Source organism: Protopterus annectens, chromosome 1.part1 (genome assembly GCF_019279795.1).
Source record: "Protopterus annectens isolate FY-2018-M chromosome 1.part1, PAN1.0, whole genome shotgun sequence".
Lineage (NCBI taxonomy): Eukaryota > Metazoa > Chordata > Ceratodontiformes > Protopteridae > Protopterus > Protopterus annectens.
Genome location: NC_056726.1, coordinates 390,201,009 through 390,225,797, shown reverse-complemented (window position 1 = coordinate 390,225,797; position 24,789 = coordinate 390,201,009). Strand labels below are relative to the sequence as shown.

At 43.8% G+C, this 24,789-nt stretch overlaps 1 protein-coding gene across 2 annotated transcripts in view; it reads left to right on the top strand.

Annotated features, from left to right (window-relative positions):
- MRTFA (myocardin related transcription factor A) overlaps positions 1 to 24,789 on the top strand; it is a 2,407,897-nt gene that overhangs the window by 1,197,779 nt on the left and 1,185,329 nt on the right. For both annotated transcript variants that reach the window (XM_044075412.1, XM_044075419.1), the window contains one exon: positions 14,562 to 14,637. In XM_044075412.1, coding sequence (XP_043931347.1) covers positions 14,562 to 14,637 — 76 coding nt within the window. The remainder of the gene's footprint in view (positions 1 to 14,561; positions 14,638 to 24,789) is intronic.

Here is a 24,789-nt window from a genome sequence, read left to right as displayed (position 1 = left end):
CAGGTGTCCATTCTAATCTGCAAGGATTTGCTACCACGTGTGTGTGTGTGTGTGTGTGTATATATATCTATATATATATATATATATATATATATATATGTGTGTGTGTGTGTGTGTGTAGATATATGTATGTGTGTATGTACACACATGTATATGTGTGTCTATATAAATATATATATATATATATATATATATATGTGTGTGTGTATATGTATGTATGTATATATGTAGGTATATATAAATATATATAGAGACATACGTACATGCACACACATGAATACCAAACTATGTACGTAGATCTGTGTATATTAGTATAATATAAATAAATTACTTAATGTAGAAATATGGCTTAACCTTTGGTCCTGTACATATGAAACTCACCTGGCTAGCTGATACCTCCACTGCCTCTTCAGTTAGTTGTACCTTTGTCTGCATTACTCCCCACAACAGTGGATCTTAGTCATAAGTGATCTCCATCTCTTCCCAAATATCAGATGTTCATCGTGTTTCACTGTTGCAGTCATTACTCTTGGGTTATCCTGCTGACAGGCTACCCGCAGTCGGCCTGAATTCCAAAGTCTTGGTCTGGCGTCGGTTGCTGTCGCCTCTTCCCTGACGTCAGTGTGCCATTGGTATAAAAGATGCAGCCGACGCCATTTTCTTACGTCTTTCTTGCCGCGCGATGCCCGAAGCAAAAGCAGTTTGCAAGTGCCAGTCGGCCAACTCCTGTGATTTTCAAAATCGAATTTCAGATCCGAAGTCTTCATTAAAGCTAAGTACCCCGTTGGGGAAACTTTTTTCTTGCTCCAGACCGATGTCAGAAAAAGTTAACAATTGTATTTCTTGTGGGAAGCAAATACCTCATAAGGATTTTCATTCTTACTGTATTCCTTGCCTATGCCCTGATCACGACGTTGCTAGCTGTCGGTTTTGTGCTAGATTTATCCAATGCACTATTAAGAGTCGGTACGATTTTGCCTTTCATTACTTTGGCCGAAGGTTTAATTATATAATGCCGTCGGAACAGCTGACGACCGGAGTTTATAAAAAGCGCAAGGAAAAGGACAGGCATCCGAGGTCCAAAACCGACGACGAGGCCCCTGCTAGGCCAGTCACCGGTTCTCAGTGAGGTGCTTTCGCAGCCCCTGACGCCCGTTACCTCAGGGCCACAGGCCGCTGCCGACTCACATGTGGAGCAGACTAGGCCTCTGGATACTCAAGGTATTGGACTCTCAGAAACTATTCCCTCTGATGGGTCTGGAGCCGCTGAGCAGGCATCGGTTTCTGAGGGTGTTTTCAGACCTACACAATTATATGTCAAGCCGACCTCAGCATCAAAAGACTAAAGCAGCTCTAAAGACAAAGAAACAAGTACAGCATTCTCCTGGACAGACTTCCATGCCTAAGAAATAGATGCGTAAAATGGCCGAAGACCTAATTACTTTGATCAGTGGTTTCCCATCCCCCTCCTGATAAGAGGCCTAGGCACGAGACGGAATATGAATCTTCTGATCAGGTTTCAATTTCATCTGACTCCTCTTCTGAGGAGGGATACTCTTTTCCTCCCTATGAGGATTCTGATGCTGAAGAATCTATTCCTTCAGCCTCTCTTCCTGAGGATTATTCTTTTGCGGAAACCCTGCATACCATGAGGGAGCATTTTCTCTGGGAGAGCCAAGATTACTCAGAATCTAAGAAAAGGCTCAGAGACTTCCTTTTACTACCTCAGCACAGACCTCTTGCTATTCCACCTGTTCTAGACATTGTAGATGATGTATTTTCAGAGTCCGGCCTGTCTCCTGACTCTTTACCCCCTGCACCTGCTTAGCCAGACAGATACTACAGGGTTCCAGACTCACATAAATTTGTATATAAAAACCCTGCTGCTGACCCAGAAACTATATCTCAGGGTCCCAAAGGGGTCAAGGCTTCCACTGCAAAAAACCCTGTCCCCTCCGATAAGGATTCTAGGACACTGGACAGATGAGGGAAAAAAGTTTACACTTCTGCTACCTTGGCTGTAAGGGCTTTAAATTGTCAGTTTCATATGCTTAAATATCAGCAATACTTAATGTCACTGCTTAACAGAAAATGTTGACAAATTCTGAATGTTCTGATAACAAGGAAATGCAGGATTTATTGCATGCAGCTGAACAAGTGGGAAAGCATACTTTGCAATGTGGTTTTGATTCACTGGAGGCCTCTTGCAGGGCCGCTGTTACGGGTTCTGTCATTAGACGGTATGCTTGGTTAAAGGAACAGAATCCACCTGATCATGTTAAAGCAAAATTACTGGATGCTCCATTACAGCATGATACTTTGTTTGGTGGTAAGGCAGAAGAGGTCTTGAAGAAAATGGAGGATAAAGCGAAATCCATGCAGACAGTTAAGGATTTCCTACAGGTACAGCCACCCAGATTTAGCAGGAACTGGCCTACAAAAAATTGGTCCTTTCCAGTGTCAGACAGGCCACAAAGATGCAGATACAGACACCCCAGAGGCAGATCCTAGCCCCAAGGCTCATACAGGCCTAAACAATGCGGTGCTTCTACCTCCAAAAGCAGAGAAGACAAATCACAACCATACAGGAAACAGTCCCAATGACTTTCCTCTGCCAGAACCAAGCACTTATCTTTTGGCAGCCCCCTTAGAGGAAAAACTAGCACTTTGCTCACCAAATTGGCACATGATTACCCAGGACAAATGGGTCTTGAACATAGTGCTCAGGGCTACAGGTTCCACATTCACACCCTGCCAAGGGCAGCCACACAATCAATGGGCAGGGGCACAAAAGCAAGTTTCATCCCTCATGGACATGAGGGCCATTCAGCAAGTACTACAACAAGAGCAGGGACAATGATTTTACTCGAGACTTTTCTTGGTGCCCAGAAAGGACAAAGCCTGGAGACCAGTACTGGACCTGTCTATTCTAAACACATTTCTGGACATTCCAAAATTCAAAATGTTGACTCTGCAGCAGCTACTGCCCATGCTGTGGCAAGAATGCTTGGCTCATAACTTTGGACCTAAAAGAGGCATACCTGCATGTCCCAATCAGACAATCTTGCAGAAGATACCTCGGATTCATAGCTGGCTCAATTCACTACCAGTTCTCTGCACTGCCCTTTGGCTTATCTACTGCACCCAGGGTCTTCACAAAATGCCTGGCACCAGTAATTGCATTTTGCAGACAAAGAGGAATTCAGATATATCCTTACTTGGACAACTGCCTTATTCAAGCAGAGAACAAAGACATTCTGCTAAAGCATCTGGCGTTTGTAAAAAGATTACTAATTTGCCTAGGGTACACAGTAAACGAAAATAAATCAAAACTAGTACCCTCTCAAGAGATAATATTCCTGGGTGCAAGCTTAAATACAACTGTCCAGATGGCTGATCTCACGCCAGACCAACAAAGGCAACTGACTTCTTACTTCAAAATGTTGGCAACAAAGACCCAGTTATCTGCAAGAAAAATTCTGCAGGCTTTAGGCTTCATGGCATCCTGCATTCTGCTAATTTCTTATGCCAGACTGCATATGAGGAAATTACATTGGTATCTAAAAAGTGTTTGGACTCAACATTGCCACAGCCTGGAAACATTAATTACCCTCATTCCCTGCCTGCAACAGGAGTTTCGAAGGTGGGCACAGGCCTGTCACCACAACAAAGGACAGCCATTCACTTTACCCACAGCCAGACAGACACTAACAACGGATGCATCAGATTATGCCTGGGGGGCCCACATGGCAGGAAAATGTATTCAGGGCACATGGCCCGCAAGCCAGATGCATCTTCATATCAATCAAAAAGAGATGCTAGCTGTTCAGAATGCCCTGACAGCTTTCAAGGATCTACTTCATCCAGGACAACTACTGATAAAGACGGACAATACTACAGTTATGTGGTACATAAACAAGCAGGGAAGCACACATTCCTACCCCCTCTGCAGACAAGCCATTACTGTGTGGGACACAGCATTGACTTATCAAGTTCACCTGCAAGCACAATTCCTACCAGGAAAGATAAATACTCTGGCAGACGAACTGAGCAGAAACCTCATGGATCCCCACGAGTGGAAACTGGATCCACAAGTCTGCAGCAGGATAACAAGGAAATGGGGATGCCCAGACACAGATCTATTTGCCTTCCCTCACAACTGCCAACTACAGAGATTCTGCACAAGGACTTATCACAAGCAAGCATGGAAAGTGGATGCCTTATCCTTCAGCTGGAAAAACCTAACAGTATATGCATTTCCTCCACTGCCTCTCCTCCCCAAGGTACTATTAAAGGCCAGACAAGAGAAGCCAAAAATTATACTGATTGCCCCAGACTGGCCACGACAGCACTGGTACCCAATCCTAAAGAACTTGTTTCAAGGTCCAGCCTGGACATTGCCTCAAATTCCTCACTTACTGACCAAACAAAACAATCAGATCCTGCACAGCCAACTCAGGACCTTAAATCTGGCAGCATGGCGTATAATGTAGCCATACAGAACACTCCTCTCTCCAAAGCTGTGATGGATGTTATCTTGGAGGCCAGGAGGCCCAGTACCAGAAAATCTTATGCAGAAAAATGGAAGAGATTCTGTGCTTGGTACCAGGATCAAGGAATTGACACGTTTGTACCAAATATTCAGCAGATTTTACAATATTTAACTGAGATGCTGGACAAAGGCCTATCCTTTTCATCAATTAAAATACATGCCTCTGCCATTTCAGCCCATTACAATACGGAACCACCTCTCTTTTCTCATCCTTTAATAAGGCAATACCTCAGAGGGGCCAAAAAACATAAGACCTCCAAGGAGAGCACCAATACCTGCATGGGACCTCAATTATGCCTTAGAAAAACTCACACTGCCTCCTTTTGAGCCAGCCTCAACAGCTGATATAAAATTCTTATCCTGGAAAACAGCTCTGCTCCTAGCAATAACCTCTGCAAGATGAGGTCTCAGAGTTACAGGCTCTCATGGCTGTGGAACCTTTTATCATTTTCCATCCAGACAGGGTTTCTCTGAGGACGATCCCTACATTTATGCCTAAGGTGGTGTCCAGTGTGGCCCTTAACCAAACCATTCACTTGCCTACCTTTTATCCAAACCCACAGAACAAAGGTGAGAGACTTCTGCATTCTTTGGACATACACAGACAGCTACGCTTCTACTTGGACAGAACTAAAGCTTTTAGAAAGACTGTGCAACTTTTAGTGGCATATGGTGCAGGATCACAAGGAAAGGCGATCTCAAAATAGACTATTTCAAAATGGATAGGCCATTGCATTAATTTCTGCTATTCACAACATGGCAAGTCAGTGCCTAAGGGCATTAGGCCACATTCAACCAGAGCAGCAGCCACTTCAGCAGCCTTCCTCAGAGGAGTACCAACCAAAGACATCTTAGAAGCTGCAACTTAGAGTTCGCTGCACACTTTTACAAAGCACTACCACTTACCTCTCTTCTCTAAATCCAGAGCCCAGGCTTTGCCACTGCAGTTCTGTAGGGACTCGTAGCCTCTCCTAATCCTATTTAGCCCCAGCCACCTATCCTCAGCTTTGGGATTCAACCCAAGAGTAATGACTGCAACAGTGAAACACGATGAACATAGTACAGTTGTGTACCTACCATAAATGCAGATGTTCGAGTGTATTCACTGTTGCAGTCCAGGTTACCCTCCCACCATCCCCCTTTCTTTTGCTGGGTCTTATCTGTACTTCTCTATTCTATACAACCTATGTGGTGTTTTTGCTTGTAGATGAAGGAAATGTTTACCTTAGTGCATGCATGTTTATTGGCATAATTTTTAGCCTACCCTTTTGGGGGCACCTGATCTCTGGGGCAAGAAAAACTGAAGAAAATGGCGTCTGCTGCATCTTTTATACCCCTGGCGCACTGTCATCAGGGAAGAGGCGACAGCAGCCGACGCCAGACCAAGACTTTGGAATTCAGGCCGACTGCGGGTAGCCTGCCAGGAGGATAACCCAAGAGTAATGACTGCTACAGTGAATACACTCGAACATCTACATTTATGGTAGGTGCACAACTGTACTTTCACTCTGTATCTTACTCTGTTGATAGGGCATTGATTCCCTTCAGACATCTGTATACGGAGGACATCCTCCAGGTTCTTCAGGAGGCCAGAAAACCAACTACCGGGACATTATACCTTTCTAAGTGGAAGAGATTTTCTGTCTGGTGTCAAAAACATAATTTGCAACTACTGGCAGTAGAATCTCCAGTGGCCTTGTCCTACCTGTGTGAATTGATGAAGTCTGAACGGTATTACTCTTCAATCAAGACCCACTTATCTGCTGTCACAGCCTGCTTGCCACTCACCCCACCTCTGGCTTCTAGGTAAGAACTTAATCTTTTTTTGAAAGGGGTCCTGCACCTTAGACCCCCAAGGAAGCCCATTCCGTCTCCTTGGGATGTAAATTTTGTTCTGGAGAAGTTGACACTACCACCCTTTGAGCCAGCCAAAGACTGCTCTCTCCAATACTATACATGGTAAACTATACTCTTGGTGGCCATTACTTCAGCTAGAAGGGTTTCTGAACTACAAGCCATTATGGCCTCTCATCCCTTTACTGTTTTCCATAAGGACAGGGTGTGTTTACGTACTAACCCATCCTCCATGCCCATAGTGGTCAATGACCTGTCCCTGAATCAGGTCATCAACTTTTCTGGCCTTCTTCCCTTCACCCCTAAATCAGGCTGAAAGGATCCTATATTCCTTAGATGTACACAAGGCAACTCAGTTACTGTTTGGCTAAAACCAAATCCATCCGTAAATCAGACAGGCCCTTTGTCTTCTACCATCCAAGAGCCCTGGGACACCCTGTTTCCAAGCAAACCATATCGACTTGGATTTCCAAAACCATCTCCTTTTGCTGCACAGCCCATGGCAGAAGGCTTCCCTTCCTAGTAAAGGCACACTTCACTAGGACAGTGTCCTCCTCTGGGGGCTTTTTTCAAGGGTTTGGATAGAGCTGCCATCTTAGCAGTCACATGGTCCTCTGTCCATACCTTCACCAAATACTACAAGTTGGACATCATTTCTAAAGCCAGGGCAGGTTTTGCCAGAGTCATTCTACATGGCTTTGGGGAAAATGCTTCTGTTCCTCCCCCCAAATCTTAATAACAAGAGCTTTTGCACTCTCCCTTGTGTTATGGATACAGCAGCATATAAATAGAAGGATGTGGTATTGTTGTGTAAAATCTTACCATAACTTTAGATGTCCTTCTCTTCTATATGTTGCTTTATAGTTGGGTCTATATTATAACTGCGAAATCGCAGTTACGCGAATATGGAAATGACACATACTGAGCGAACCGCGAAAACACCGAACGTCCTGAAGCGTGAAATTCAAAATGTCAAATCAGCATAGTTGGCCAACCCCACTGCCCGCTATGTACTACCTACCCAAACAAAATAAATAATCCACATACATACACTTAACAAAACCCTAATTCTAACCGTAAACTAAAGCTTACATATATTACTATGTATGCACTTACCTTAACCCGCACCGTAACCCTAAGGTCATAACTATTGCACACTTACGTTAAGGAGCTATACTGGAGAAGGGCCAACTATGATGACGTGCAGTGTTTTCGCGGTTTGCTCAATATGTGTCGACATTTCCGTATTTGCATAACTGCGGTTTCGCGGTTGTAATAGGTAACCGTATAGCTTTCTACCCTGCCTTCCCCCTGACACTTGCCCGACTCCTGTGTGCCCACTCTGTAGTTGCTGATTCCAGCGGCATACAGTTCTGAGGTAGGTGTGTGCTGACGTCCGCTTTGTACCCAACATCTGTTTGACTGTCCGCAGAGAGAGATGTGGGAAGTCACATGTATCCTTACAGTACCATCTATCTTTTGTAAAATGGCTGAACGTATGTGAGTCGACCAGAGGTGGACTCCCATGTGTTATGGAAACAGCAGCATATAGAAGAGAAGGACATCAAAAGTTATGGTAAGATTTTACACAACAATACCTTCTCCCCTGAAAATTCCTTTCATTCAGTAGGGCCCCTTTAGTATGTTCCCATTGGCAGTTGGGAATGTCAAGTAGACAGACTCTGACTGAAAGAGGCACTCTGGGAGCAGCAGATGCTTTAGCCAACATGTGAAAGTTCCCTGTGAAGAAGGTACATATCATCCCTTGCAAAGCAGGAGTTTGTCAACCTAATTTTCCTTTCCCAAGTCGACACTTAATAGATTCCCCTAAGGTGGCAGTATGTACTAAGCCATTTTAAAGTCAGTTATTTTGTCCTTGAACTGTGTCATCATTTTAAGTGGTGACAAGGCACCGCTTAAAATCAGTGTCTTTCTTCTGCCTTGTGCATTGCAAGAATTAGCATATCTTTTTGTAGCACTGCTGGTAACCTTTAAAACCAGTCTTAATGGCTGATTGGGCCATCACAAATTTTCACTTGGAATGTATGGAAAAATTCTGTTTAGTGGGGGGCACTTAATCTCCCATCAGAACTGTGTGATATGGCTGAGATTCTTGACGATCTCCTTGGTTGCAGGTTTAGTAAGAACCTATGAACAGAGAGGTTTCAAGATCTGTGACTCAGACAATAGGGTAGGTGCCAGACATAGACCTGTTTTCCCCTTCTGCAAATCACCAGTTTCCTAGGTGCTGCAGAGAACTCCTCTGCAGCAGAACTTGAAGAAGGGCTTTATCCAAGGGCAGGAGAATGCATTCGTTTTTTGTACTTTCCCCTATTTATTAATATTATCAAAGGGTGTTCGAGAAGATAATGAAAAGATGCAAATGATCTTGACTCTGTAATGGCCTAGCAGCAATGCTTCTCCATGCTGATACAGCTGGATGAGAAGCCACAATGGTTCCTATCCCAATTGCTACATCTGTTTACTGAGAAGTCCAGATCTGTGATATGAACAGGAAATTACTTGGAGTGGCAGCCTAGGTAATGTGACCCTTATTCCCTTCAGGTGTCTGTCTCTGAGATCTACTCATTTTCGTGGTTGAGGTCAAGAAACCCAGCACAAAGAAATATGAATATGGTACTATGGACACGTCATGCAGGACAGCAGCTACATGGTCTCTAATATGAAGATATGTTGAGGATCATGTTAATGACCATGTCCTTATAGGCAGTGGTAAAACAGAGATCCTTAATGCCCCACTTAGTACGGGTCTCCTGTGCATAAATGTGCATAAAATCTAAAAAAAAACACTGGAGGAAAAGGGAAAAAAATTAAAGTATGTAAGGCAGATGTCAGACCCAAGTTCCCATATTCACAAGAATTTCCCAGGAAATACTAGGACTTTTTATCCTGAACAGACAAAGGAAGGAGGGGAAATATAAGAACGAATTTCAAGGTAGGCCTGAGGGCCTACTGAGGTAAGACACCTAATGGAGATCAGTCAAGACTCAGCCTGGCTGCTCCTCCCCCTAATCCATCCTACCTTATACACTTTCCCCAACTTTTCTGATTTCCGTCTCAGAAGAGGTTTGATTGTTTTTGTCCTTCTTCCAAGAGAATGGGAAGAAATCGCTGATGACAACTGGGGGTTAATTATCATCACAAATGGTTACAGGTTGCAATTGCATGACATATATCAAAAAATAAAAGGCATTTCACCAATCCACAAGGACTTGACTAGCCCTTGCCCAGCAGTAATGCAAGCAATTATTCAGACAGGAGCTATGGAAAGGATTCTCCTGGGTGAGAAAAGAGAAGGCTTTTACCCGAGTCTTTTTCTAGTCACAAGCAAAGAGGGTCCATGCAGACCTGTTCAAGACCTCTGCTATCTCACCAGTTTCCTCAGGGTTTCAAAATTCATAATAATTATCCTCCATTGCCAGTACTTTTCTCTAACGCTGTCCTGAGGTCACTGTAGATCTGAAGGATTTGTCTTGTCCACTGCTGTTTGAATGTTTACAAAATGACTGGCTCCATTGATTACCTTCTGCAGGACAAAGGGTAAGCAGATTTTCCCCTTCCTGGATAATTTCCTGATCCTTGCAAAATCCCAACAGGGCATCCTTCAGGCATCACCCCGAGTTGATTCATTAATCTGGTGCTCCTAGACAGAGTAGTAGTTTCTGCTTGAACCCTTCAGAGAAACTCATTTTCCTGGGGACGTGTCTGGACACCAGTATGAGCAGAGACTTCCTTCTTTCCCCAAGACAAAGTGATCTGTTCTATTCAATACTTTCAAAGAATTCTAGAACAGAACAGGATCACTGCCAGGAAGTTTCTCAGGCTGCTAAGCTTCATGGTTATTTTCCATCATAATGATTCCTGCAGCAAACTTTCAGACGAGAAAGTTCCACTGGTGGCTAAAAGCACATAATGTCACCATAGCCATCCTCTAGGCGGGGATCAAAATCTTACTTCTTACCTGCATCAAATTTCGTAATGAATTTACTAATATCTGCAAAATCAGGGAATGTCATTCAGGGCACCTGTAGCTACAGTAATCAGACCTAGCCTGTGCAGCTGATTTGGGAGCCCTTGAAGTTCTGGGTACTTGGGAGCACAAGATGAGGAAAGAATGCATGAACATCAAAGAAATAACAGCTGTCTTAATTGACCCAAAAGCCTTCACCACTGCTTTGCAGCTGGGGTTCTTCAGGTGAAGACATTCAGGCAATACAACTGTGATGTGCCACATAAACAAGAAGACACTTGTACCTTCTTTACATGCTGGCCATGCAAGCCTGGGAAATAGTTTTGTAAGTGGGGTGATGATAACTGTGATCTATGTCCTCTCAAAAGAAAATGTGTTAGTGGACATGCTGAACAGATCCCAAACAGACCCCAACAAATGGATGCTAAACATGGATGTCTTTCTGCTTCTAACCAGGTTGTAGGGTGTATCAGAGGTAGCCCTTTTCACCTCTCATTTGAACAAGCAACTGAGAAATTTCTATGGCAAGATAACATCACCAGAAATATACAAAAAAGTACGTCTTCTCCCTGAATTGGGCAGGTCTCTATGTTTATGCTTTTCCTCTAATTTCCTTGATCTTCATCCAGAGTACTGCTCGGAATCAAGGAAGAAAGGCCAAAAGTAATCCTAGTAGCACTTTCTGGCCAAGGCAACACCTTTCCCCATTCTGAACAGCATGATAAGTGGAAGGCACAAAATGTTGCCTCAGCATACAGGTCTCCTGATTCTGAAAAGAGGATGTCCTTTCCTAGATCACTGTAGCTGTATTCCAAACTTGGGTCATCTCTCCAACTAACCTGGATGTCCAGCTGGAGTACTAAAACCAAAACCTTCCATGCAGCCATACGTCCGACTTACAACCTAAGCCTGTGGGTGTAAGGGTAAATAAGTGGATGTTTAAATGTAAAACCTCAGACTATCTCGCCTCCAGTCCAGACTTGGTTCTCGTGTCTGTAGGTCTGTTCATCCTGTGGTTATTGCTATTCACCTTCACTGGTTCAGTTAAGTGCCCTGTTAGAGAGCCGCCTTTTTTTTTTTTTTTTTTTTTTTTTAAGTAACCCTAGTGTTTGCTGTTCTATTAGATGTCAGCAAGTAGGGGAAATTCTGATTGTGTTAGGCAGATTCCCTACACGGTTCTCCACTCACAGTGCCTTTTCTGTTTAGGTACAGAACATGATTATATAAATTTGTGGTTTTCGCCTGTCCTTTTTACCTAAAACCTTACATATGCAACTTCCTTCATTAAACATTTGCTTGGGAGACCCAGCGGCTTATGCATCTCACCCAAGCTAAGATGGCAGATCCCTCTACCCCTGATATCCCGCCTGTCCCAAAGAAGTTCACAAGACCTTCTACGCCTGACAGTATGCCTGCCCAAACAGATTCTGGCATACTTGCTGATGTTTCAGAACCCAAAGGACACCCGATGTTTTCTCAGATGCCCATTACAGTGACCCTGCTTGAGGCCAATATGATGTCTGATGTACACATTTGTCATTTGTGGTATCATCCTGCTCTGCCTCTGGGCTTTGTTGCTACTTTAGACATGCTTCTCCTACCAGACCATGTGCTTAGAATCTTATAAGTGATCGAAGCTGCAAGGAAGCTTTCACTTCCTCAAACTTAATCAGTTTAACAGATGATGATCTCAATTTTGGTAGAGAGGTATTCAGTGTGACTTTTTGTTTAGCTGTGCAAATGGACTGGCCTACCTCGGGTACCATTATGACTTGGATGACAGTTATTCTGTAGGCAAGGTGGATGCTTTTGTCATGTTTGAACATTTTGATGTTATGGAGGACAGGATTGTGGTCTAGCACTGGATACCTTACCAGTTCCTTAAGTTCATAGGTGTGTACTAGGCCAATGGCCCTGGAGCCTTTACAAGCCTAGCCCATAGAAGTGCCCTGGCATCATGCTGCCATTAGTTCTCGGTGCCTCTGTCAAGTAGAGCCACTGGAGTGATCCCCGGGGTGAACTTTTCTATTTCCCATCCACTCATCAAGATTTCTCTTGAAAAGGGCCAGTGAGCTGCTCTGCTTGACATGTGTAAGAAGTCTATTCCAGAGCATGGGCAGTCTCTGGGTTATGAACCTGTCCCTCCAGCATGTTCTGTTGATTGTGATAATGAGGTTGAGATCCCTGGAGCGTGTGGTGTAGAGGGTCTGTGATTTCTTTAGGTGTAACATTTCTAACAGGGCTGGGTCAGACATGGCTTTGTTAAGTCAAGCAGAGATCGCCTGTTAATAGACGATATGAGGCCGAGAAAAGCTGGAGATTTTTGAGTCTGTCCAAGTAGGGCATGTGTTTAAGGCCTAGGATCCTCTTCGTGAGGTACATTTGTGGCCTTTCCAGCTGTTGCAGGTGTTTAGTGAGGTACATGCCAAATGGGGCATTATACTCAATGATTGGTCTAATGAGGGAAGAGCAGAGAAAGATGATGACCTCTTTCTTCCTGGATGTAGAACCCTTGGTAATGTGCCACATAGAAGGACTTTCTGACCACAGTGGCAATGTGGTGGTCGAAGGAGAGGTTGCTGTCAACCTGTGTTCCCAGATGTCATATAACACCTTCTGTATTCAGTGGGCTACCATCAGTGTGATAAGTTACTTATCTTCACCTGCTTTTGAAGAACCTTTCTGTTTGTGATTTGAACATCATGACTGACTGGTTTCTGTCTTCCAGTCTGGCAGTCTTTTGGAATTTGCTGCCATTAGCACCTGTCACTGCTTCCCTAACATTTGTGAACTGTGGGTATTTATTTCTTGGGAATCCTGTCTGGTCTTTTATGAGGTTTGATTGTTCTTTGACTGAACTTTTTACCCTTTTGTTGTCTTTGATAGCCAACCTATATTTCCTCCTAAGCTTGTAATTTACAGGAGAGGTATTACCCTGAAAAATATTCTTGAAAGAGATGCATCTTTAGAAAAGCTAAATAGGAAGACAGGTATAATGAGAAAATGTGGGTGATGCCAACAATGTAAATATATTAAAGAAGGTGAAACCTTTGAAATAAAGGGCCACATACAGATGGTTAGGGGAGATTTAATTGAGACCAAATGTGTAGTATGCCCAGGACTTTTATATAGGTAAAATGGAAAGGAAATTAGAAGAATGTATTTATGAGCACCTCTAGGATATTAGAAAAGAAAAAAAAAACACTAATGCCCTCTGTAAGCATATACAGTATAATGCTGGACATGCTTTTAAATTTACCATAGCTGAAAAGATTACCTTGAATAAAATGGGTGGACCTTGCCCACTACTTTAAAAAAACAGGAACTTTATTGGCAAATATTTTTGGACTCCAACTCATGGCCAGGGTTGAATGAACATAGTTCTATAACTTGTTTACTTAGTTGAAGTCTCTGGAATGATAAATGTTGTGCTTTTTAGGTATTATTTTTTTAGATATTACTATATTTTATCTAAGGTTAGTCTGAACATGGATGAATAACTTGGATGGACTTTGTATTTATATAAACTATTTCAGTTGATCCAATTTTTGTTAGCATTTATAATGGACATACTTAAAAGAAAAATTATTTTAATGTTCAGTGTCACAGTTTTGGTCTGTTCTTTTTGCGTTTTTTAGTACCAGGTGACTTAACTTTGTATTTAAACTATGTGCAATGGTTAATTTGTATCCCAATGAAGTTTTAAAATTTTTAAGATGAAAGCTTTAATTAAACCTTAGTCAGAGATACTGTATTCGTGCTATAGGTCCTCATTTCTTTTCAGAAGTTTAGTTTTTTTGTCACCTTTTAGAGTTCTGTTTTTGTTTGTTTGAAACACACTTGACTCCCTTGAACTTGGGAGCAGATGAGATTTATGTGCAGAGAATAGAGATGTCAGAAGATGCAGACCTGAAGATGTGGCAAAAAGGGCATACCGACAAGTCTGCTGAAGTGAGAGTATACATGTCAACTGAAATGAAATTTTATATACTGTATAGAATCATCTCAGAAATGTATAGCTCTGTGTCATGTTAAGCTCTGAAGAGTCTTAGTTTTTGCATTCCTTTTTCTTATACATTTCTGATATTCTGTATGCCTTATGCCTTGTCTAGGACTTTGGCATCATTTTAATTAATTTATAACAGGTACTTTGTTTTGCAACAGACTGAGGATTACCTGAAAAGAAAAATCCGTTCAAGACCTGAGCGTTCTGAGCTAGTTCGGATGCATATTTTAGAAGGTGAGTATAAAATCCATCACACTTGCTGCTTAACACATTTCCTGATTTTATGTATTTATTTTATTTTATTTGATATGGCACTGATTGTGTGCGACATGCTGTGGGGTTCTACAAATGCATAGTTTTGAACATTTGACAGCAAAAACAGGATAACAACCATTGTGCAAAGATGTAAAAGCAAATTATAGTCAAATGATTTGTTCAGGTATGAAAAGCAGTGTCTTACCATATGTACAGATGTATTTTCTATAATGAAAAAGGACTGTTAAAATAATCTATTTGTAGTATGTACAAAGCTTCTGCAAACTGAGATGGAGACCATAGATAAGGTACCTGCTAGCTACAGAAGAAAGTATTTTCCCTTTAAGGTATGAACATTTTTAGATGATATGGCCAGTGTAATAATAATTTATAGTTCAAATTAGTCAATTTTTTTTTTGGGGGGGGGCTTGTTTTACTACACCTGATTCCAGGTCAACGTTTAGTTTATGTGGATCTTTTTCATAGACTTTCTGTTTCCGTTAAGTTCCAGGCACTGACTACAAAAAAGTTAGTATTTGTGTGCTTCACTGAGTCACAAAATATCTGAAATTGTTCTGTTAAAATGGGTGTACTAGCATTTTGCAGTAAATAAAAACATGTAGCATTAGGACCTTTCTTGGTGGACCTTCACTTAGGTTCATCCTCTGTTCCATTCCAGTCTGGCATTTTGTTCTCAAAAATCTACAGTTCTCCCAAGTGCATATGTACCCTACAGTGGTAGATATTTTAATGTCACATGTTGCATAATAAGAGCACACATACCTAGCGTCTGAGCTTGGCATTCTGTTTCTTTCACAGTTTGGATTTAAACCTGACAAGTATCTGGGAAGAATTCTTGAACTTAACAGTTCTGCTTTAATTTCACAGTTTGATTGTTAACCCTGTCAAACATCAGTAAAAAAAATACCTGTATTTGATAACTGAAAGCTAAATTAAATGTTTGTGTGGTCAAAAAACTGAGCCAAGGTCAGACAAGCAGCATTGCCTTTGTCTGAAAAGATTTATGACATGAAGCCTTGCCAAAATGCCTATGATTCAACTTTGGCACTTGCACCCATCATAGTGAGAAACTCCTGGCCTCCCTCTATGTCAGAATGGTGATGGCAGTTGAAGCTTTTTTTGTGTGGAAATTTGTGGGAGGGCCAAGACTCGGATCCTACAGCTTCTAATTGTCTCTGCTGGAGCATTGTCAGAAGGACTGATAATATTAGGGCAAGGGGGCTGTTGTCAAGCTTTTCTGTAGATAAGTAATTTTTAGAAATGTCCCTTTACTGCTCATAAATATTGAGCTCATGTTTAACTAGTGAAGGCACAAGTTTCAGCAGAGGATGACATATTTGGCAGAGGTGTATCTTGGGGTGTTGGCATTGCCCATGCACCTGTCAGTGGTCTGTGTATGCTGTACTACCAGTCAACATGATCTTGGGATCTGGTCTGTGGATCACCTGGCCACTGGTTGGTGTACTTGATGTAAAGGGTTGTATTCCAGTGTACCCCACCAAGGCCAAATAGGGTCTGATAGCCCATTCTAGTGCTGATTCACTAAAATTTCCCTTACCAGAGTTTTCATTCCATGGTTTAAATTTCATGCACATGTTTGAAGTCTTGTACCATCTGGATTTTTAGATGTACAAGGCCTAATGCCCATGCCTAGTGGTGGACCACCCTTTGTATCTCTGCAGTGCCACTGGCATGCAAGTTTCCAAATGCCTGATCTCCTGTATGCACCATTAAACTTTTATTCTTGCACATGTATGAGCTTCTCCTTGGAGCTGGTGGGAAGGCTCAGCTCAGCTCTTCATACAGTATCCTCTAAGAGGCTGTGGACCTGGAGGTCATCATCTCTTTGATGGACAAAGACAAATTTACTAAGTTCACTCCAACACATTCTTCTCCTCTCTGTCATTCACCAGATGACCTAGATGATCTTGTCTGTGTAGAAACGTTGAGGCTGCTGTTGTCTTTAGTGGAGTGGGCTTTGACAGCCCCATCTTCTCAGAAGCACCTTAATGAGTACCCATGGAAGAAATAGGAGACCATAGTTCATTTCCCAAATGAAGTCACTTATCAGGGATGCCAAGTGTACAGGCCATAAGCAGCCAGACTTTTCCGTTGTGTCCCCTAAGCAAGTAGAACCACTTTGTAAAATCAAGGTTATGTGGAGAGAATCTTTGACCAAGCATCCTTGGTCCAAGTGGTCTGCTCAGTACCTAGATACTACATCCCTTCTCCAGCTTACTGTCATCAAGTCTGATAGATGGGACACATTGATAAGAGAGTTGATTGCTTGCCTACCACATTGGGGCTCAGAACTTTTACCTCTTCATCTCACATGTCCAAATTCTAGTCTTTCCTTGTGGGACATGACCTAAAGAAGCTTTGCCTCCCTTTTATCCCAAGCGTAAGGAAGATAAGGTAGCCTAAGACTCTTGTATTTGGTTGTCAGAAAGAATTTCTTTGTAATTCTCTGCAATTGTGACTTTCCTGAGGGTACACTAGGGCTGCAGGCTCAGGCATGTGTTTGTTCAGGGGTTGATTCTCACCTTTAAGAGGGAAATTGGACAGGCTTAATGGCCTGCAGTGGCAGCTAGCCTAGTACTTATACCTATGGGAGGTGAGAGTTTATTGGGGTTGCACTCCATCTTGTGGCAAATGAAAATCCTGAATGCCTTTTTCACCATGCAGGTTGATGTAATACCTCATCTCAGTGAAGAAAGACCTGACTTGCTCTCAGTGCCACATGATGACAAAGAAGGGTGTGATTTGCAGGACTTTGTTTTCAAGTGATAAAAGGAAAAACTCGTGTTTTAGCCAAGGAGGCGAGTCCATTATAAGCTTCATCTTAGGGGCTAGCACCTAGGTTAGACTTTGTAATTCCACCAGATATTCTTGTTGGAATGCTAGAAATGAACAAAATGATAGGAAAACTTGTACTACTGTATAAAATGGAAGGTATTTTCCACTTAGGAGGAGTGGCACCCAGGGTTTCTCCAGTGACTTGTATGTTTCTGCTAGCATGTGTTTAGTATTTTGCTTGCCTACCAGCAAAGCAACATGATTCTAAAATTGTTTGCTTATAGGTTACCCTGACATGTCTTAAGGGGATCCGTCAATATGTTCGAAGTTTCACTACTTCGAACCCCACCTCACCGAGTCCACTTGTTCGAAGTAGTGAAACTTCGAACATTGACTTCGGCAGTCACACTACAGCGCGGAATGGGAATATTCCCTTTTCCCCGCTGTAGTGCGATCTCACAGTTGGTATATTTAAGTAGGGGGGGTGTGGAGGGCACAGCCCCCCACATTGGGGTGCAAGGGGGCTTGCCCCCTGCAAAAACATGTTTGTGTTTTTTTTTTTGGGTAGCCCAGGGAACTAGACGTCAGCGAAAGTGCACTTTCGTTTAAGTGGACTTTTGCTGAAGTGTAGGGTCTACTGCTCTATTTCGAAAAAGTGTATTTTCGATGTAAAGCAGTAGGACCCGTCGTAAGACACTTGTGGACTTTAGTCTTCATTGTTCCACAGTAATGCTGGCAAGTGTTTACTATTTCTGACCATTGTGATTGTGTGGAGTGGTAGCATTTTGACCAAAGACTGGGTCTCAAGGGAGTGTTGCATCTTTAATAGTTAAAGGAAAACTTCACCCATACCCATACAGTTTAACTCGATCGTTAGGTTTCTTTTCTCCTTCATTATGGTTCCAGCATTGTGTAGGTATCAGAAACCTGCTTGTACTTTTTAAAACTTTTATTTCCTTGCATTGGAGTCAAAATAAGGGAAAGCCCATTTACTTTTTTTTTAAACTCAACTTCTCACATATTTTGCAGAGAAATTAGTTTCCACTTGCATCACATATAGACACAGTTAAATCTGTAGTTTACCCTGTCAGGTACTGTTGTCAGTCTTAGATGAGCAATTAATCCTGCTAATGTCAGGAACACAGCAGGTGATAAAAAAAAGACAGAAAGCTGTGGAATTGTGTTCCACTGTTTTTATTGCAGAGGGGAGGAGAACTTAAATCCCTTTCATAACAAAACAAAGTATTTAGATCAGTCGGGTTTAAAGGCAATTGTCAACTCTTCTGACAAATTTACATAAGCAGCAACACAATATTGAAATGCTAAGCTTTAAATGTTATTCATAATAGTTTATATACTAAGATAACTTAAATGTAGTATCAAAGATTTCTGTGACATTTAGAGAAAAGTTAGAAAATATTTGTTTTTGTAAAGTATCAATGCATTTACCATTTTCAAGCCCCCCCCCCCCTTTACAGGCCATAACTGCAGAAAGAGAGTCAGGTGGCAACGCTATCAACTAGGTGCACTGTTACTGTTTAAGAAAAGGTCTTTTCTGCTTTTTTGCGGCATCCTTCCAGTGGGGGATGCATATCTGGTACATGCAGATCCATTGTAAGAGATTGCCACTGACTTTGAGGCAGTCCTTACATTGTTAGAGTGCAACCATAGTATACAGCTGAATTTACTTTAACATGCATTTACTATGTGCTCTTGCATTAAAAACACAAAGAAAAGGAAATCAGAAGTACTTAATTGTGTTTAAAATGCATGCACACACACACATACACACACACACACACACACACACAAACATAAGCTTTTGTAAACATGTACATGTTAAGTTGTCAATCTCGCCTTCATTCTTGCTGGATGGGTTCGGAGCCGATCCTCGGCTCCGACTCGGCCAATACTAAAAGCTCGAGAGCTAATTCCACCGGCTCGAGGCTCCCCTATATCCCACAATGCTAGGCGGTAACTACCCAGATCTCGTTTGCCGCTATAGCTGACGAGGTGCTCTTCTACCGGCTCAGGCAGGTTAGTTTAACTTTTACCTTTTCAGGTACTTCTAAAACCCCCTTTTGTTGTTCATATCTTAGCCCTTTTAGTTTAATTTAAATTTAGATCTCTCGACCCCTTTTTGTCGAGTCCTTTCCCTTCTCCCCTTATCTTTTTTTTTTTTTTTTTTTTTTTTGTCAGTAAGGGCTTGTGTGTGTGTGTCTGTGGCTTTTTAGCCTTTAGTTTATAGTTGATTGTGAGCTAAATTTAAAATAACTCTTTTATACAGGGTGTGTCTGTTGTGTGTTTTTTTGCTGTTGTCAGGCACTTTCCCTACAATGTCTAAGGAAAAGGTCTCAGGCTTCAAGAAGTGTGACTCGTGCTGTCAGAAAATGTCTCTGACAGATGGTCACACTTCTTGTGTGTACTGCCTGGGGCCTGTGCACCTGCAGGACTCATGTGCTGTCTGCCATGGTTTCAGCCCTCGAGTCCTGCAGGAGCGCAAGAACAAACTCATTCTAAGGGGTTTGTTAAAGCCTGAAGGCCCCCCGACTCAGTCTAGTTCGGGAAAACCTTCGAAGGCTTCAAAACAGTCGACTCCTGCTCCTGAGTCGACTGTAGTAATGTCGAAGCAGGCTCCGACATCGGCTCTGGCCGGAGCCGATGTTTTTGGGCCTCAAACTATTACCTCGGCTCCGGCTGGAGCCGAGGCTGTTAAGTCTTCATCGGCTCCGATACTATCGGAGCCACATTCTAAAAAGAGATCGAGATCCCCTTCTATTACTATTACTTCGGCTCCGGCTGGAGCCGAAGCTAGTAAGTCCCCATCGGCTCTGATACCATTATCGGAGCCATTTCACAGAAAGAGATCCAGGTCCCCCTCAATTGGTTCTGTACAGTAGGCACCAGGATCTCCTCTACTTTCGGAGCGGAGTCACAAATCACATTCCTCTCGGTCTTCCAGGTTGTCAGACCATGATTTGCAGAGGGTGGTGAGTAGACTTCTTAAGTCCGAGGCACTGGCCCAAATGCTCCATAGCCAGACTCATCAGTCGTTGGCTATTCCCGTCCCTCATTACATTCCTCCTCCGACTCCTTCGAGTTCGGAGCCAGGGCTTGTTGGAGCCATCACTGTCGGTGCGTCGGATCCGATACCATCTTTTTCGGCTGCGTCGTCTGCTCTGGTCTCCTCTTTGGAGGGATCTCGGCGCCGGGCTTCCCTCGTCGGCTCCGAGGGGGCGAGTGGCATCGGACCCTTGTCCGACCCCGCTCTCCCTCTCGGGGCTTCGGCGCTGGTGAGTTCGGCTCCGACATCGGCTTCGGAGCCGTCTCTGTCGGTGCCGGGAGGGGTCCTTGTCTCTTCGGAGCAAGGGCCTCGGGCCTTGCCTGACAGAGATGCCTTTGAGGTCATGCGGAGCGTGCTAGAACCAGGTTCTGCCCCACAGTCGGCTTCCTCAGCCCCTCCATCTACAGTGCCTGCGGTGATTTCTACTCACCCCCTTGTCTCACACCACAGAGAACCAACTCCTCAAGATTCCCCATTGGGAATTTCCTCCTCTTCCGAGGTCTCTCCTGACCCTGCAGGAGATCCCCCTAGGAAGAGGCAGTGCAAGAGGAAGCACATTGACTCCCCTGAGTCTATCACCTCTGACACTGACTTAGAGGAATCTGAAGGGTCCCCTCGTTCCCCCTCTGAGGATGTCTCCTTTGCGGACATCCTTGAAATCCTCAAACAGAGGGGGAATTGGCCAGCCCTTAACCCTTCGGAGGATGAGTCAGTGTATCTTGAGGCGTTTGGTTCTCGCCCTTCTACCTCCTGGGTGTCCCCTCCCTTTGACCCCCTTATTGAAATGGTGGCAAGGAAGGCTTGGACGGCTCCTGACTCAGTGGAACCCACCCCGAGGAGACCATCCAAATTTATCACTGCTCCCTCAGACAAACAGTTTCTATCCAAAGGTGTCCCGGTTGATGCCATGGTGGTGGCTGCGGCCACAAAGAAGGAATTAGCTGATCCTTCTGTTCCTGTCCATCCTCCTAATAAAGAGTCTAGGACCATGGACAGATACGGCAAGCGGATGTTTTCGTCAGCGACCTTTTCTATGCGGTCGCTGAACTACTTATGCCACTTCACTCGTCTCCAAAGAGATTTACTCAAGGATATGGGTGAACTGATGAAGGATCCTACAATTGAGGGGTTCAAAGACACTATGAACTCCCAGTTGGCAACCCTAAATTCAATTGTGAACTCCTCCATGCGACTGGTTTCATACGCAGCAGATGGAGCGAGTAGATTTGCAGACACAGGCATTGCCTTACGAAGGCACGCCTGGATGCGACTGTGCAACTTTGCGGACCCTTTCAAGGCGTCCTTCACCAATTCCCCCTTTGACGGATCATCTTTGTTTGGTCCACAGGTGGATACATTGACCAGGTGCGAGGTGGAAGGTAAGACTCTCTCTGCCGTAGGAGTCCGTTTTTCCACCCCTTCTAGACCCTATCCCAAAGGTCAGAGGGGAGGGAAGATGTGGTTCCGGAAACAATCTCAGGGAGTCTCATCTGATGCACAAGGCCGATTCCCCTCTAGAGGCAGAGGGGGGAATAATAATAGACGCCGCCCCAGAGGCAGAGGAGGTCCGCAAAACCAGGGTAGCAGAGAGGTGTTCTCTGACAAACCCTTTCAGCACCCCTGAGGGGCTGCCCGGCTGTCCACCTTCGGAGGCAGTCGGGGGAAGATTATCACTGTACCCAGAAGCCTGGCTTTCCCTAACTCAAGACAAATGGGTACAGTCGATCATATCAGAGGGTTACAAAATTCCCTTTATCCACATTCCAACTCAACCAAAAAAATCCCTTCCAGATGTTCCACCCGGTCTAAGGGAAAAAGCAGCATTGGAAGTCTCAAAGCTGCTATTAAAGAGAGTCATCCAACCAGTCCCAGCAGACCAGCAAGGATCCGGAATCTACTCCAAATTCTTTTTGGTACCAAAAAAAACAGGGGACTGGAGGCCCATTCTAGATCTCAGTCACTTAAACAAGTTTGTCAAGAAAACAAAATTCCGGATGGTCACGCTACAGTCCATCTTACCCTTCTTGGGTCAGGACAGTTGGATGTGCTCGATAGATCTTCAGGATGCGTACTACCACATCAAAATGAACCGACGCTCCAGGAGATATCTCCGCTTCAGGCTGGGAGCCAGTCACTACCAGTTCAGAGCCCTGCCCTTTGGTCTCACTACAGCCCCCCGAGTGTTCACCAAATGCATGGCAGTGGTCACGGCTCACTTGAGGCGCCAGGGATTCCAGGTGTTTCCATATCTGGACGATTGGCTCCTTACGGCCACCACCAGGCATCAGCTTCTACTATCCAGGAATTTCACCATGCAAACCTGTCAAGCTCTAGGCATCTCAATAAATTTCGAAAAATCTGCCTTGTCGCCTTGTCAGTCTATTACTTTCATAGGCGCCAAATTAGATACACAGACTCTTTCAGCAACACTCACAGAGCAGAGGGTTTTAGACATTCAGAACCAAGTATCCCTTCTGTTGCAATTGGTCAAAGTCAAAGCCAGATTAGTGTTAAAGGTACTAGGACTCATGGCAGCAGCTATTCCCCTTCTCCCTTTAGCTCGCTTACATGAGGATCCTCCAGTGGATGCTCTTTACCCAATGGTCCTTTCAACGACTCCCAATGTCCCATACCATACTGATAACTCAAGTATGCAAGAATCAACTATCTTGGTGGGTCACGTCACCTCAACTTCTCCAAGGAAGACCCTTCACTCTCCCTCCAGTTGCCACGTTGACAACAGATGCCTCCCTGATCGGGTGGGGGGGGCATTATCAGGGCAGGACAGTCCAGGGCACGTGGCAACCCTTCGAGTGCCACTTGCACATAAATGTCCTAGAGATGAGAGCAGTGCTTTTAGCGTTGCAAGCCTTTCACGACTCTCTTCCCAAAGGGACTATTGCAATCCAAACGGACAACATGTCCGTGGTGTGGTACATCAACAAACAAGGCGGAACCAGATCATACCCTTTATGTCGAGAAGCACTCAGACTTTGGCAATGGGCGATCTCTTCTCAATGTTTTCTGACAGCGACGCATATCCCCGGGAAATCCAACGTCATTGCAGACAGGTTGAGCAGAGCTATTCTCATGCCACACGAGTGGTCTCTAAAGACATCAGTTCTAGAAGAGGTATTTCTAAGATGGGGCCATCCTTGCTGCGATCTTTTTGCTACTCCCCAAAACAGCAAGTGTCAAGACTTCTTCACGCTCTTCCCGTTACCAGGCCTTCCCACCAGAGACGCTCTAGTCCACGATTGGCCCCGGGGACTTCTGTATGCCTTTTCCCCCTTTCCACTGATACCTCAACTAATTCAGAAAGCCATCGCCTTGAGAGTGACTATGATCCTCATTGCCCCTTACTGGTCTCGACAGATATGGTTCCCCTTTCTTCATCGTTACCTTTTGGAGCAGCCTTGGCATCTGGACCCAGTACCAGATCTCATTACCCATCAGTCGGGTCAGCTGCACCAATCTCTGTCTTCCCTAAACCTCACAGCATGGTTTCTCCAATTCCTACCTTAGCCAGGCTTCCCTCAATATCTCGCTCGGTCCGAGATATATTGATAGCCTCTCATAAATCCTCTACCGGAAGATTTATACTAGTAAATGGAAACGTTTTCCCTTTGGGCATCATCGAAAAACATTGATCCTTTTACTGCACCTATCCAGTCCATTTTAGACTTCCTGGCGGAACTGTTTCATTTAGGATCTTCTGCTTCAACCATTAGAGTTCAGTTGGCTGCCATTTCAAATTTTCATGTGGGTGTTTCAGAATCCAGCATTATGGCTCACAAACTTTGTAAGGCCTTCTTAAGAGGTATATTTCTTCTCAAACCTCCGATCAAAGACCCTCCACCTCAATGGGATTTAAACTTGGTTCTGGCGTCTTTAATTCTTCCCCCCTTCGAACCAGCGGCTTCATGTTCTCTGAAATTGCTTTCCTGGAAGACACTTTTTCCTGGTAGCTATAACTTCAGCGAAAAGAGTATCAGAACTCCAAGCCCTCTGCAGTCGTCCTCCTTACCTAGTTTTTCACAAAGACAGAGTATCTCTCTGGACGAACCCATCCTTTTTACCAAAAATCTCTTCTCAAATTAACCTAAACCAGATTATTGATCTCCCGTTTTTCCCTAACTATTCAAATAGATCAGAGCAAAAGCTGCATTATTGGATGTTCATCGCCAACTGAGATATTACTTAGACAGAACTAAACAACTCAGGAAATCTGATCAATTGTTTCTGTCATA